This window comes from Mustela nivalis (genome assembly GCF_964662115.1).
Source record: "Mustela nivalis genome assembly, chromosome: 5".
Lineage (NCBI taxonomy): Eukaryota > Metazoa > Chordata > Mammalia > Carnivora > Mustelidae > Mustela > Mustela nivalis.
Window position 1 is genome coordinate 64,500,031 of NC_139024.1, and position 13,242 is coordinate 64,513,272.

General features: G+C 42.7%; 1 protein-coding gene across 23 annotated transcripts in view; it reads left to right on the plus strand.

Annotated features, from left to right (window-relative positions):
- Window positions 1–13,242, plus strand: part of MAP7 (microtubule associated protein 7) — a 169,746-nt gene that overhangs the window by 142,355 nt on the left and 14,149 nt on the right. For 12 of the 23 annotated variants that reach the window (XM_082731764.1, XM_082731781.1, XM_082731767.1 and 9 more), the window contains 6 exons: window positions 2,688–2,815; window positions 8,754–8,869; window positions 9,215–9,498; window positions 11,462–11,690; window positions 12,792–12,975; window positions 13,137–13,238. In XM_082731764.1, the coding sequence (XP_082587890.1) occupies window positions 2,688–2,815; window positions 8,754–8,869; window positions 9,215–9,498; window positions 11,462–11,690; window positions 12,792–12,975; window positions 13,137–13,238 (1,043 nt within the window). Of the gene's footprint in view, window positions 1–2,663; window positions 2,816–8,753; window positions 8,870–9,214; window positions 9,499–11,461; window positions 11,691–12,791; window positions 12,976–13,136; window positions 13,239–13,242 lie in introns of all 23 variants that reach the window. The other 11 variants (XM_082731779.1, XM_082731760.1, XM_082731763.1 and 8 more) reach the window with 2 other exon arrangements.

Consider the following 13,242-nt stretch of genomic DNA (forward strand, 5'->3'; position numbering starts at 1 on the left):
TTTGAAATTTGCAGGTCCCCTACCTCTCATTTGTGGCCACTGCTTTGGGTTGACTTCTCTATGCCCATTTTTAAAAATACATTTAAAATACATGTGATTGTTAGAGCTCAGGGTTAAATGAGTTGATACATGTAAAATATTTAGAGTAGTACCTACATATAGTAGACACTCAATAAATGTTATTAATATTATTTTATTTTATAAGTTTTCTATTCTCTGTGCTATACTCTGCCTACTTGTACTGCATTTTCTTTTCTCTGCACCTTTTCATATAGTTCATTTATAAGATTTTGAGTAAGTTAAATTAATGCACCCTTGCTACCGAGAGTAGAAGGAAATAGAGATATTATAGAAGATTGTCTACTGGACACTCCCTAGAAGAATGTTCATGTTTAATAAACTACTTTGGGATACGAAGAGCACTCTGGGAAAATCAAAATACTCTATATTATTGCTCTTACTCTCTTCTTCGGAAGGGCAAGATAATTCCAATAAATGATTGAAAGGTTTCAGGTTTTTTACTAGTTGCAGTTCTGAACAACCAATTCCATGAAACGTAATGTCTTTAGAAAGAATTTACAGTGTTTGTTTTGGCCAGACAATATTCCTTAAACAATTAAATTTGAGGATTCTTGTACAGACTTCACTAGATGGATTGAAGGATATTTTTCTTCCTTTGCTTAATATGACCTTGGTGCTACAATACAGAATGAACCAAAGGCGTGATGAGATTGGCTTACAGCCATCGATGATCATCTCAGGAAGTGCTCCCTAGATACCCCTGAAATTATTTTCTGCTGGAGGAAAATGAACTCCTATTTCTGTGTTTCCTTTTTTTCTGTTAGATTCTGTCCTCAGAGGAGGGCTGTGGTCTAAGGTCTCTTGATTCTGGAACAAGGTGAATGGCCTCTAGTTGTGCCCTGGGCAGTCTGTGCCTCTCCTGGTCATTAATCCCCTGGAAGTGCCTTGTGCCAGGATGTTATTCTTCAAATGCATTTGACCGGCTTGCAAGAATTTTACATCATTGAACTCTTCCAAGTCTGGGAAATGCAAATGCTTTGTTGTGGTGCTTGAAAAGAGTTATTTTCTAGTAGTTTCCCCTGTGATCACAAGAAGACAATTGAGACTAGGTTCTTTCTCCTTTCTCACAATGAAAGGAAACTTCCTTCACCATTAAGGTCTAAAGCAAAGTTTTAGGTCAACTCCCAAGTTAAGATACACATATTCTTTTAAGGAGGGCTGAGAGGGAATGCCAAGTGTTTTAGTTTATCTTGAAGCAACAGAGTTCTGTTTTGAGAGGATTGGAAAAGAGAATGCAATTTCTAATCCATTCCCTGCCTTGACCATTTAGCGATAACCAAAAAATAATATGACTTGTTTAATAAGAGAGCACGTGAATAAATAAGCAATCGGATCAACTTTCTGTCTGTAAATGAAACCAGAATAACAGTTTCAACTCTATAATTCCAAAATTCCTAATTTGCCTTGTGAACTTCTGAGTTTTTAATTTACTAATAAATACCATTATACTTAGCTGAAATAATGGTCTTTTTAAAAGTTTGCTACAATCGCTTTAGGTAGGTAAAGTCATTTCATAACATTATCCAAGCACATAGTATTCTTTGCAAGGAGTAATGTTTAATTGTCTCATCTTTTGCTGGAGAAAAAGATTTCTGAGTGAGATCTGAAAAATGAACCTTGGAACCTTAGAATCCACACTTTTGATACTTATGTCATGTTATATGAACTTCCTTAAACCTTTTTTTTTTTTGCCCAGAATGACTTGATTAATGATTGTGTTTCTGTGAAGGTTAATAATCAGAAAATGTGATTTAAAAACAAAAACAAAACAAAACAAAACAAAAAAAACCTGAGTAAAACAGTAAAAGCTATCCACAATTCAACTTTATTTTTGGCCGTTCTAACATGTATATGTTCTGTTCACCATTTGAAATGATTACATTCTGTATCCCCATATCTTCTACTGCTTGTTATAAACCATCAAATGCTTTGACTTTTGGGAAATCCCAGAAGTCACGCATCTGATCTGGCTTTAAAGAGACAAAACATTTACAGAATTTGTTTCTGGAAATTATCAGTTATCCTTGTAACAAGCCTGAACATCTAGTACGACTTGGTTATTTAACATTGTAAAAATTCCGTTGTGCTTTCCACTGGCTTTTGAACTTTACTCCTGAAATGGCTGGAGTCCACCTTGCTTGCCTGCTTGCTTACTTCCTGTCTCCGCCTTTCGTTCCATCTTAAAGCTAATTAGGAAAAATCTGTTTATAAACAGTCCTTATATAAAATGATCTGTCACTAATGTCATGTTTTACCAGAACCATCAGTTCATAGGAATATAAGCCCATTGCTTTCCTTAACATTAGACTACATCTGTATCTTTACTCAATATTTTAATAGCCCAATAACTTATGTAGTCTAGATTTTTCACTTGGACATGGCTTCTCTTTGGACACACTGTAAACCAATAGGACTGTGAGAGGAGAGTTGGCTGTGATGGTTCTGGACACCTTTAGGTAATAACTTCTTCTCCCTACTTTTCTCTCTGTCTCTGCTTTGCTCCTTTTCCTGAACCCGCTTTTGGCTTTCCTTCAACTGCTCCTCTGGCGCTCTTGTGTGTAAAACAATCACCTACACCCTAGTTATCCCCATTTGTCCTCGTTCAGCATCTTGCAGCCCCATCAACATCATGCCCTACAGAGCTGCACACTCTAGAAATCTGACAGAGCGACCCAAATTCTCAGTAACGCCACCGGAGGGCTCCGCGAGAAGGAGGACGGTTCCCGGCACCGCGGTGAGTAGCCGGTGGGAGTAGCCTGGCGAGTCTGTGCTATTTCTGTGCAGAATGGACACCAGCCCCAGGTGCCCTGTGGGTGTCAGAGCGGGAGGTGCCGGCACCTGGGCGGCGGCGTTCCCCACGCTCCCTCTAGAAATGTGAGTTGGGCTCCCCCTAGAAATGTGAATTTGAGAATGAAAACTGTTCTCTGTTCAAGTGTGCGCATGCACGGGGGGCCTGTGTACGAATAAAGGTCACGCCAGCACACTTCTTCCATGTTTGCCAGTCAGAAAGCCCTGGAAGGGCATGTGGGCCTGGACGGCTGCCTCTGCCTTTTCTTACAGCATATCCAGGAGCTTGCTGAACTCTGAATGTGATTCACCAAAAAAAGCAAAACAAAGCATTTTTGTCTGTCTAGCTTCTCTCTGTCAAGGCCCAAATCTTACAATATAGTAAGCAAATATTTTGAAAACACTAGTGATTTGCTAGGTAACAAATTCTTGAAAGGCAGTTGGGCTGTGTCAGAGACTCGGATTTTGCAAGTGAAGAATATAACTTGTACTTGTGAGACCTGGCAAGGTGGCTGAGCCAACGCAAGTTTTCACTGATAATGAATTTCATGCCATAAATACAGTGAGGTAACTTTTGTGTCTCTAAGCACCTTTCTTCTTCACACTGTGTGTATTTGGTATCTGCTGAAAGAAGTAGATACTGTTGTGTGGTCTTCAGTCATTGTACTTACTCCTAAAGGACCAGAAGATCTCATTCCCATGGGAATACTGTGACCTGTTTAATAAAAGGCCGAACAATTTTTTTTTTAATCTTAACTTCGCAGAGCAGTTCAGATTTATAAAGCTGATGGACACTTAGAAGGATGCTGCTTAGATGTTTGAGAATAGTTTGAGGGTTGTGAGAGCTTGATGGCTTTTCCTATAGGCAGTTTTCTTCCAAGCCCCAGGTTTTCAGGAATCTGCGTTTAATTCCTGATTGAGTCAGACCTCCAGACCTCCAGCACTGCAAGGAGGTCTTGCGAATGAACCTTGAAGTGAAACTACCTTGGATGTCTGGGTAGTTGTTCATCATTAGCATGTTAGCCTCAGAAAGCCTAGCTGTGGATAAAAAGCCATAGTCAGAACAGCTTTGCCCCCAGAGGTTGGGGACTTCCTGGAGGGGGAGAAGCCTTTAAGCAAAGGAAAAGCATGTTGTTATGGATAAAAACACAACCTAACATGCCAGGAGGGAAGGATCAGAGCAGACCCTTGGCCAACAGATTAAAGGAGAGGGATTTGTCATCACATGATTCAGAAGCTCCGCTTTCTCACCCATTTTAATTTTTTTTTTATGCCTTCTTCTGTATTTGATTTATTGGTCATCTTTTCACCTCCTTACCAAATATTAAGGCAAATACCTATTTCCGGAAACGACTCACAATTCCTTTATACCCCAGAGCTGCCCCTTGGAGTTCAGCTGAACCACCAGCCACCAGTGGTTATGGAACACTTGAGAAGTGGCTAGTGGGGGTGGGGGGGAAGAAAAAGTCACTAGTGAGAATACCAAAAAGAACTTTAAATTCCATTTTCTTTTTAAAAAAATGTTTAACTATTGTTAAAAAAAAAAAAAAGTAACAAAATTTACCATCTTAACTATTTTTAAGCATCCATTTCAGTAATGTTATGTCTGTTCACATTGTTGTGCAGCCTATCCCCGGAACTACTTAAATCTTACAAAACTGAAACTATCCGCACTGAACAACAGCTCCCCATGTCCTCCTCTCCCAACCCCTGGCAACCCACCATTTTACTTTCTCTTTCTTTGAATTTGACTACATTTAGACATGCCATATAAATAGAATCGTTTGTCCTTTCGTGACTGGCTCGTGTCACTTTGTATAATGTCCTTAAGGTCTGTCCGCCCATGTTGTAGCATGTCACAGGATCTCTGTCCTTTTTTTTTTTTTTTTTTTTTTTAGATTTTTATTTTTTTTTTTAATTTATTTATTTGACAGAGAGAAACCACAAGTACACTGAGAGGCAGGCAGAGAGAGAGAGAGAGAACAAAGCAGGCTCCCTGCCGAGCAGAGAGCCCGACGCGGGACTCGATCCCAGGACCCTGAGATCATGACCTGAGCCGAAGGCAGCGGCTTAACCCACTGAGCCACCCAGGCGCCCCAGGATCTCTGTCCTTTTTAAGGCCAATAATATCCCATTGTGTTATGCATGCATGCGTATACACATGAACACACGTGTACACATCTACCAGATTTTGCTAATCCATTCATCTGCTGGTGGATATTTGAACTGCTTCTGCCTCTTGAATCTGAATAACCCTATGATTAGCCCTGCTGTATTGTGTGGGTAGCAAATTATCTCTTCAAGATCTTGCCTTCAGTCTTTTGGGATATATACCCAGAAGTGGGATTGCTGGGGTTTGTGGTAATTCTATTTCTAGTATTTTGGTGAACTGCCAACCATACTGTTTTCCATAATAAATGAACCATATCACTCATATTCCCACCAACAGTATAGAGGGGTTCCACTTCTTCCACATCCTCACCGACACTTGTTATTTTATGGGGTTTTGTTTATTCTATAGTAGCCATCCTAATAGTGTGAGGCTCTGTCTGATTGTGATTTTGATTTGCGCTTCTCTAATGATCAGTGATGTTGAACATCTTTTTATGTTTGTGGGCCATTCCCATATTTCTTTTGGAGGAAAATCTATTCAAGTCCTTTGCTCATTTTTTAATCTTGTTTTTTAATTTGTTTCATCTTAATTTTAATTTTTGAGTTGTAGCATAGGTACATATTCTGGGTACTAATCTCTTATCAGATGGATGATTTGCAAGTATTTCTCTTATTCTGTAGTTTATTTCCTTACTCTTTTGATTGTATCCTTTGATGCACAGGAGTGTTTAAGTGTGATGCAGTTCCATTTGTCTATTTCTCCTTTTGTTGCCTGTGCTTTTGGGGTCATATCCAAAAAATCCTTCATTATCAAATCTAGTGTCATGAAGCTTCCTGTTTTTTGGCATGAATTTTATAGTTTTAAGCACTACATTTAGGTCTCTAATCCATTTAGAGTTAGTTTCTGTCTACAGTGTAAGGTAAGGGTCCAGCTATGTTCTTTGGTGTGTGGATATCCAGTTTTCCCAGCACCAACTGTTGAAGAGACTGTCTTTTTCCCATCCAGTGCTCTTGGCACCCTTATTGAGGATCCTTTGACTGTGAACGTGTGAACGTAAGGATTTATTTCTGGGCTCTTGACTCCATTGGTCTCCATGTCTCTCTTTATGTCAGTACCACACTGTTTTGATTACGGTAGCTTTGTAGTATGTTTTGAAAGCAGGACGCGACTTTGTTCTGACTTTGTTCTTTCTTTTCAAGATTGTTTTGTCTTTTCAGGGTCCCTTGAAGTTCCGTATGAATTTAGAATAGATACTTCTATTTATGCAAAAAGTGACATTGGATTCTGATAGGGCTTGCTTAGAATCTGTAGGTCCTTGTGGGTAGTATTGACATTTTAACAATAAGTCTTCTAGTCTGTGAACACAGAATGTCTTCCCATTGTGTTCTTTTCATTTCTTTTAGCAATGTCTTTTAGTTTTCAGTGTACATGTCTTCTGCCTTCTTGGTAAAGTTTATTCCTAAGGAATAAACTTTTTTTTCTTTCTGATGCTATTATACATAGAAATGTTTCCATAGCTTTTTTCAGTTTTATCTGATTTTAATTCATTTAGATCTAAACTCAAATGACCAAATATGGGTAGTGGTTAGCTTAATGGACAACACAGATGTAGGACATTTCTGTTATCACAGAATGTTCTATTGGACAAGCAGGGTCTTGGAGTATTGGTCTATATTGTCTCTTTTGAGTGTTATTTGTATTCTAACCCTAACTCTAATTGCAAAATCAAAGTCTTTGTCCTGCTGATCCAGTGTCCACTGACGTGTGCACATTGCTCTGTGTGTTCCACATTAACCTTGTGGAAAATGTTAATAGGAAAGATTATTGTACAGACCACTGGCTATTAACTCAGATCAGGGGGAAGATGAGAAATGCCTTTACATGTGTGGTACCCAGACAGGTGATTGGGTGACAAGACCAGTGAAAAGACATCTAAAAGATCTAAGAGAGTAAAACCATCTACCTGCCTGAGGATGTCACCTCAAGTATTCAACATTTTTCTCAACCTCTCTTTGCCTGTTTCCCTGCCTCTTTAAGGTGAATAAAAGGAGGGCAGTTTTAGAAAGAATTGGTTCAATGGCACTCTAACATTTTTTTTTAATCCCAAAAGAAGAATTATACAGTTCTTGTAGGTTCTTTCCCTCGATGCCTGTCTTACCAAGACACAGATGATGAAATTCATCCCTGTTTCCTCTGCATCACAAATTACCCTGAATGATTTTCCCATTCAGATCGCTCCTTAATTTGACTTCAGCCAAAGTAAAATGTTTTGAGAAAAAGGAAAAGAAAAGTTACTTGAGGTGCTTAATGCCAGCTTCCCTCGGGAAGAGCCCCAGGCCTTCCACTCTGGCACTGATACGCTACAGACATGATTGCCACCCAGTATAGCAGCTGGAAGGTTCCTCTGTGCTGACTGCCACATCTGCCACCCAAGGACAACAACTGACTTCTGAGGCCTCACCTCCCACCTTCTGGGACCAGAAATCAGGGCAAAGGCTGGTCAGGCAGCCACAAGTGATCTAGAACGGACACGCATCTTGTAAAGTTCTTCCCTGCCCCGGCGCTCGTTCATTAGTTTCATTTAGAAATTCTGGGAAGACACTGAGTATTATTTGATACTCATGTTTTCCCCCCACCTGTAGCCCAGTCCATCAACTCGGATGCTACTAAGGAAAGTGGAGAGAAGCAATGAGAAGGAACGCTGAAGGGGAGTAAGAAGGGGGAAACAAAGAAAGGAAGAAGGGAGTTAATGCTTGCCCCAGGCAGGAAGGAGAGAAAAGGGGGACACTACCAGCTTCTTGGCCCCACAGCTAGATAAAATAAAAGAAATTCTGTCCCTTGCCTTCGACTTCCACTGTCTGCTTTCCTGCCAGGGTCGCATGGAGTCGGGTCCTGACAGGTGCTCACACACATGCCTCCGGCGAGCATCCGGTCCCATCCCAGGACCTCATTGGCGTGTTTCAGATACTTAGAATGAGTCTTTCTCGCTCTCTGCGGCTTGTTGTTGTTGTTGTTGTTTTTGTCGCAGTTGGCTATAGATTACCAAACAGTTCTGGGTTTCCTTTTGTTCATTTTGACTTAGAAAAGGTATCACCTCCCTGGCTGAATTTCTAGTGCACCATTAGAAGAGGAATGATGTTTTGGCCCACTCTCCCTTTTTCACTTTATCCTCAAAGAAGATTAAAAATAGCTAAAATTCTTCACCTTGAACCTGACTTTTCCTTCAAAGGCCCTTAGATGAGAAAGGGATTACTTATATAGTATCAGTATAAAAGAAAAAAAGGAATTAACCTCTGATGTAGCAAACACATAAATTTTTTAAAAAAGTAAGTCTTGAATATGTTATATTCCAACATAGGAAAAAAAATGCTGAATAATTAAAATGGGGGGTGGGCAGGGAGAAATGGAAGTCACTTTTATTTCGATACTTGTCTGGGTTAAAAAAGGTAATGAGAGAATTTACCCCAGGTTATTGTAGGCACAAAGTAAGTATAGGTGCTTTCTAAGAGTATTAGTGTATTTTTTTTTTAACAAATGTAATTCCACCTCAGACATCAACAATTTTATTATCAGTGTCAGATGGTGTTAATTCAGTTATGTGGTTCAGATTTGAGGTAACAAGGGCTTTTTGTGGCCGTGTAATGGATATAAATGACAAAGGCTGGAAATTTTCCAAAAAGTCACTCAGTGGGTTGCAGCTCCACTATTGATACTGTGAATGGGACTGTTCCACTCATAGCCAAATCTGATTATTGTGTTTCTCCACACTTAGGGCTATAAAAGAGAGAAGGAGAGAGAAAACCTACCATTCCACTCCACACCTGGCATTCGGAGGGCACTGTCTCCATCTCATTCCAAAGCAAGATCACCAGCTCCCTCCCGACTTTGGTAAGTGAAATTTAAGAGGTTGTCTGGGTTGCCGCATGTTGAAGCATCTGTAGCTTCTGTTCTCTGAAAGCAAACTATTTATTCTCTCCCCACTGTTTGCCATTGACTTAGGGAATAACATTTTTCCTTGTAGGAAGGGAAAAAGGAAATAGGAGTGAGTCTCTAAAGTGAATATTTCTCTGTTTGCTACATAAAAAATCAAACACACCAGCTTGGTATCTTCATTTCTTTTCCTTCCTGGTGCTGGCATGCTAGGACTATCACATGGTAGAGGAGTGGGGAAAGGAAGGGTCTGGCAGGCTGGCTCTGATGGCTCCCATTCTCTTTCCCCGATGTGTTGCCCAGGTTGCCATCCAAATCCTTTCCTCATCTGCCTGGCACACCCAGACCAGCCTCGTCCTTGCCTCCGGGATCAGTCAAAGCAGCCTCTGCTCAGGCCCGGCCCCCATCCCCTGGCAACATCCGCCCTGTCAAGAGAGAAGTCAGAGTGGAACCCGAGAGGAAAGACCCTGAGAAGGAATCCCAGAATGCTGCCAAAGAGCCATCACTTAAGGGCAGAACACCTTTAGTGAAGGTGGAAGAAGCCACAGTTGAAGAGGGGACCCCTGCTGAGCCGGAAGCTGCTCCCGGTAAGGTTCAGCTGCCTTGTGATACAGTGTGGGTTGCTTGCTCTTCCTGGGAGACCTAGACATTTCCTCGAAGGTTCATTTCAGGAGCTTTTCCCATGTGCAGTTTTCTTATGTATAAAGAAAGGCACATCTGATCAAAAGCCTGTCATTGGAGGCACAGCATATTAGTTCAGGTATGATTTATGAGACCTTCTATTGATTGAGTCCAGATTTTCACAAAACATGGTGTTCAGAGCCCCCACATCAGGATTGCTTATATTAGTTATCTCTACTGCTGTGTAACAAATCAGCCTAAAACTTTCAAGCTCATAAAAACAGTTATATCACACAGATTCTTGGGTCAGGAGTTTGGAAGCAGGTTAGCTGGGTGGTTGGACGATGACGCACACATATGGCGGAGCTCCATTTCCTGGCACACGAACCTCTCTATGGGGCTGCTTTATGTCCTCACAGTCTCTCTGCTGGACTCGCTTCCTGGCTTTCCCCAGAAAGCGTGATCTGTGAGAGAGCCTCATGAGCATTCCACACCTTTTATGCCTGGTCTCAGAAGTCATACACTCAGAAGTCACAATTTCTTCATAGTCAATTCATCAGAAGCAAGTGACTACATTCAACTCATACTCAAATGAAGGGGATTAGTCTCGCCCTTTTACAGTGAAGATCTTCAAAGGGTTTATGGAAATAGTTTTAATTCACCACTTTTGTAATGTTTCAAAGGACAGAGCCCTGGCTCTGTCTTAGATCTACTGAATCCAAGTATGTGGTAGACCTAGGGACCCTGAAAGACACTAAGCTCATCAGTCAAGTCCTGTGCGGGAATGTCAAATAAAATAAAGAATGGCCAGTTACCCTGTGTGTAGTGGAGCCCAAAGGACCACTGACTAGCCTCTGGTACTTGACGGAGGTCAGAACTCATTTCAAAAGACCCAGTGGATCTCATCTCTGCCAGACTAAACCAGATGTTTAGCCAGAAGCTTAGAATCACCTGGAACCAGGAATTCAATATTTTTTTATTGAAAGTTGTCTTCATTCAAAACAAAAGTTTTCTCCTTAAGGCTTAATTTGAAGATGGGGGTAGGTACAAAGATAGAATAGATAACTCAGACAAGTGACAATGTTGTTTGACAGTGGAAGGGTCCAATATTTGTTTGCATGGAAATAGAAGAGAAAGGCTGAAAAGTGTTCCGGGGGCAGAGAAGAATGCATGAATGGAGAGTCTAGAATACCAGAGATCACACCTCCCAGTGGAGCATCTCTGTGAGACTCCTGGCCTTCTAGAGTGGCCCTCTGGGCCTTTTCCTCAGTGTGGATCAGGTCAGAGGACTTGTACTGCCATCTTGCATCTTGGCATCAAGATGGACAGGGGAGGTGCAAAAGGGTAAAGAATACGAGTGCTGGCTCCTGAAGAGGCCCTAGGCTCATCCCGTCTCAGACCTGGAGACAGCTCTGGGTAGACAAAAGGGACTTTTTCATCTTCATCGGTGTCATCTTCCCAGCCTGAATCTGGGCTCATGGCCGGAACCCTGAGGATGGTCGTAGAAAGGCTTTGGTCCACTAGTAACAAATAGTCACTAAAGAGAAGGAATTTTTTAAATGTAATGAAAGGCAAATGGAAGATCTCATCTTCTTTTTGTTCAGAGTATAACTTCCCACAGAACCTAACGTGAGGCTCCGTACGGAGTACACATTTGATATATGTTGTTAACTGATTAACTTGTATAAAAATAGGAGCCAGTGACAGAGTGTCAGCTTTGTTGATGTCTCCCTTACACATGCACCTTTTTGTTATCTGTTGCCTGGTTACAAGCAGAATACAGTGAAACCGTGAGAACACCCAGTAATAAACATTCCCTTTTCTCTTATAATGATGAATTCTAGGCCTGGGGTGTGGGGAATGCTAGTTTTTGTTTTATTCTTTGGGTTTTGTTTCCAACTGGTTTTCTCCTTGTACCTGTTTGTACAGCTGCTTCAGCCCCAGCCTTGGCTCCGGCATCGGCCCCCACTCCAGCGCCGACCCCAGGCCCAGCCCCAGCCTCGCCATCCACTGTGACTGCCGCCGCTTCCCCCAAGACCTCCGCAGGCACCACCGACCCAGAAGAGGCCACGAGGCTGCTAGCTGAGAAGAGACGGCTGGCCCGAGAGCAGAGAGAGAAGGAGGAAAGGGAGAAGAGGGAGAGGGAAGAGCTGGAAAGGTAAAGCAGTGACATGGTTCAATGAGAAGGGACATCCTAGGGATACCTTGGATTAAGTCTTCAGTCTGAGAGACAGGAGCTGGTAGTAGTGATGAAGGTGAATGGACTAGTTGCTTCAGAGTCATGCCTCTGATCACTAAGTGATTTTTTTTTAAATCACGTTTTCTTGCTCTGATGACAGTATAACAACATTGATGGAGAAAGGTTTATAGAAAGAAAAAAATCTATCCATAGTCTTACCAGTTTTCAGTCATTGGCAAAGTGGATTTTGGGTCATCCTTTCTAGTCTCTGAGCACAGTAGGGGTTTATAGACATACATAAATATGTACACACACACACACACCATTTACCTAATTATAGCCACAGTATAACGACAGTAGACGTACAATTGTACAGTCTGATTTTTTTTTTTTACTGAAAATATTTCTAATCTCCATATTTCCTCATTATCTTTCTAATAATCCTTTAAAGCCGCATACTAGAAGCTTGTGTTTTCTTCCTAAGAGAACTCTCAGGGGTGAGATAGTTCAGTGCCCCATGATTTAGTTGGCCTCCTCCTCTAGCTAATACAACCGATGCCAAGGACATTGTTCTCCAGACAAGCAGAGCTGCATCTTGGGGGAGGACCGCAGCCCCAGTGTGGGGCAGCAACTTTGGACACACTTGATCACAGCAGGGAGCTTGCTTACGTGGTCTGTCTTGTCCGGCCCTGTTAACAGAACATTGTAACCTTTATTAATTTACAAAGATTTCCAGGGGTGGGAGGGAAACGAATGTTCAAACTCATTACTAAACTGTCCCATTATTGGATAAAACTAGTCTGAGCCTTTAACGATAGTTCGGTTGCACATCCTTTCCCAAGACAGGCTCTCCTTAAAGCATCAGTGTTGCACGTTCCTTCTGTTTACCACGAGGCAGCGGGAGGCTGGGGACCTGGGGGAGGAAGAACAGAGGGTCCCTCCTCCTCTTGGACCCCAAGACATGCAGTGAGCGCGTCGGGGAGGTTTGCCCTCCAGCCCTCAGGCCTCAACCACCATCTCCAGCCTTTCTTCAGGGAGCGCCCCCCGGTGTATCTCTGCTTTGTGTGTGTCTTTTTCCAGACAAAAGAGAGAGGAGCTGGCGCAGAAGGTGGCGGAGGAGCGGGCGCGGCGCGAGGAGGAGTCTCGCCGGCTGGAGGCCGAGCAGGCCCGGGAGAGGGAAGAGCAGCGGGAAGAGCAGCTGCGGCGGCAGGCGGAGGAGCGCGAGCGGCGCGAGCGGGAGGACCTGGAGCGCGCCCAGAAGCAGGTAGGGGAACCCCCTCCCCCCGCCCGGCGTGCGGGCCAGTCTCCTCAGCGGGGTGTGTGTGTGTGTGTCCCGCACCTGCTCCGACCCCCCCCCCCCACCCCGGGCTTCCGCCTCCAGGCAGCCCTTCTGGCCTGAAGCACAGGCCCACTTCTTGTTTCCAGAAGGAAGAAGAAGCTCGCCTTCGTGAGGAAGCCGAGAGGGTTCGGCAGGAGCGGGAGAAGCACTTCCAGAGAGAAGAGCAGGAGCGCCTGGAAAGAAAAAAGGTGA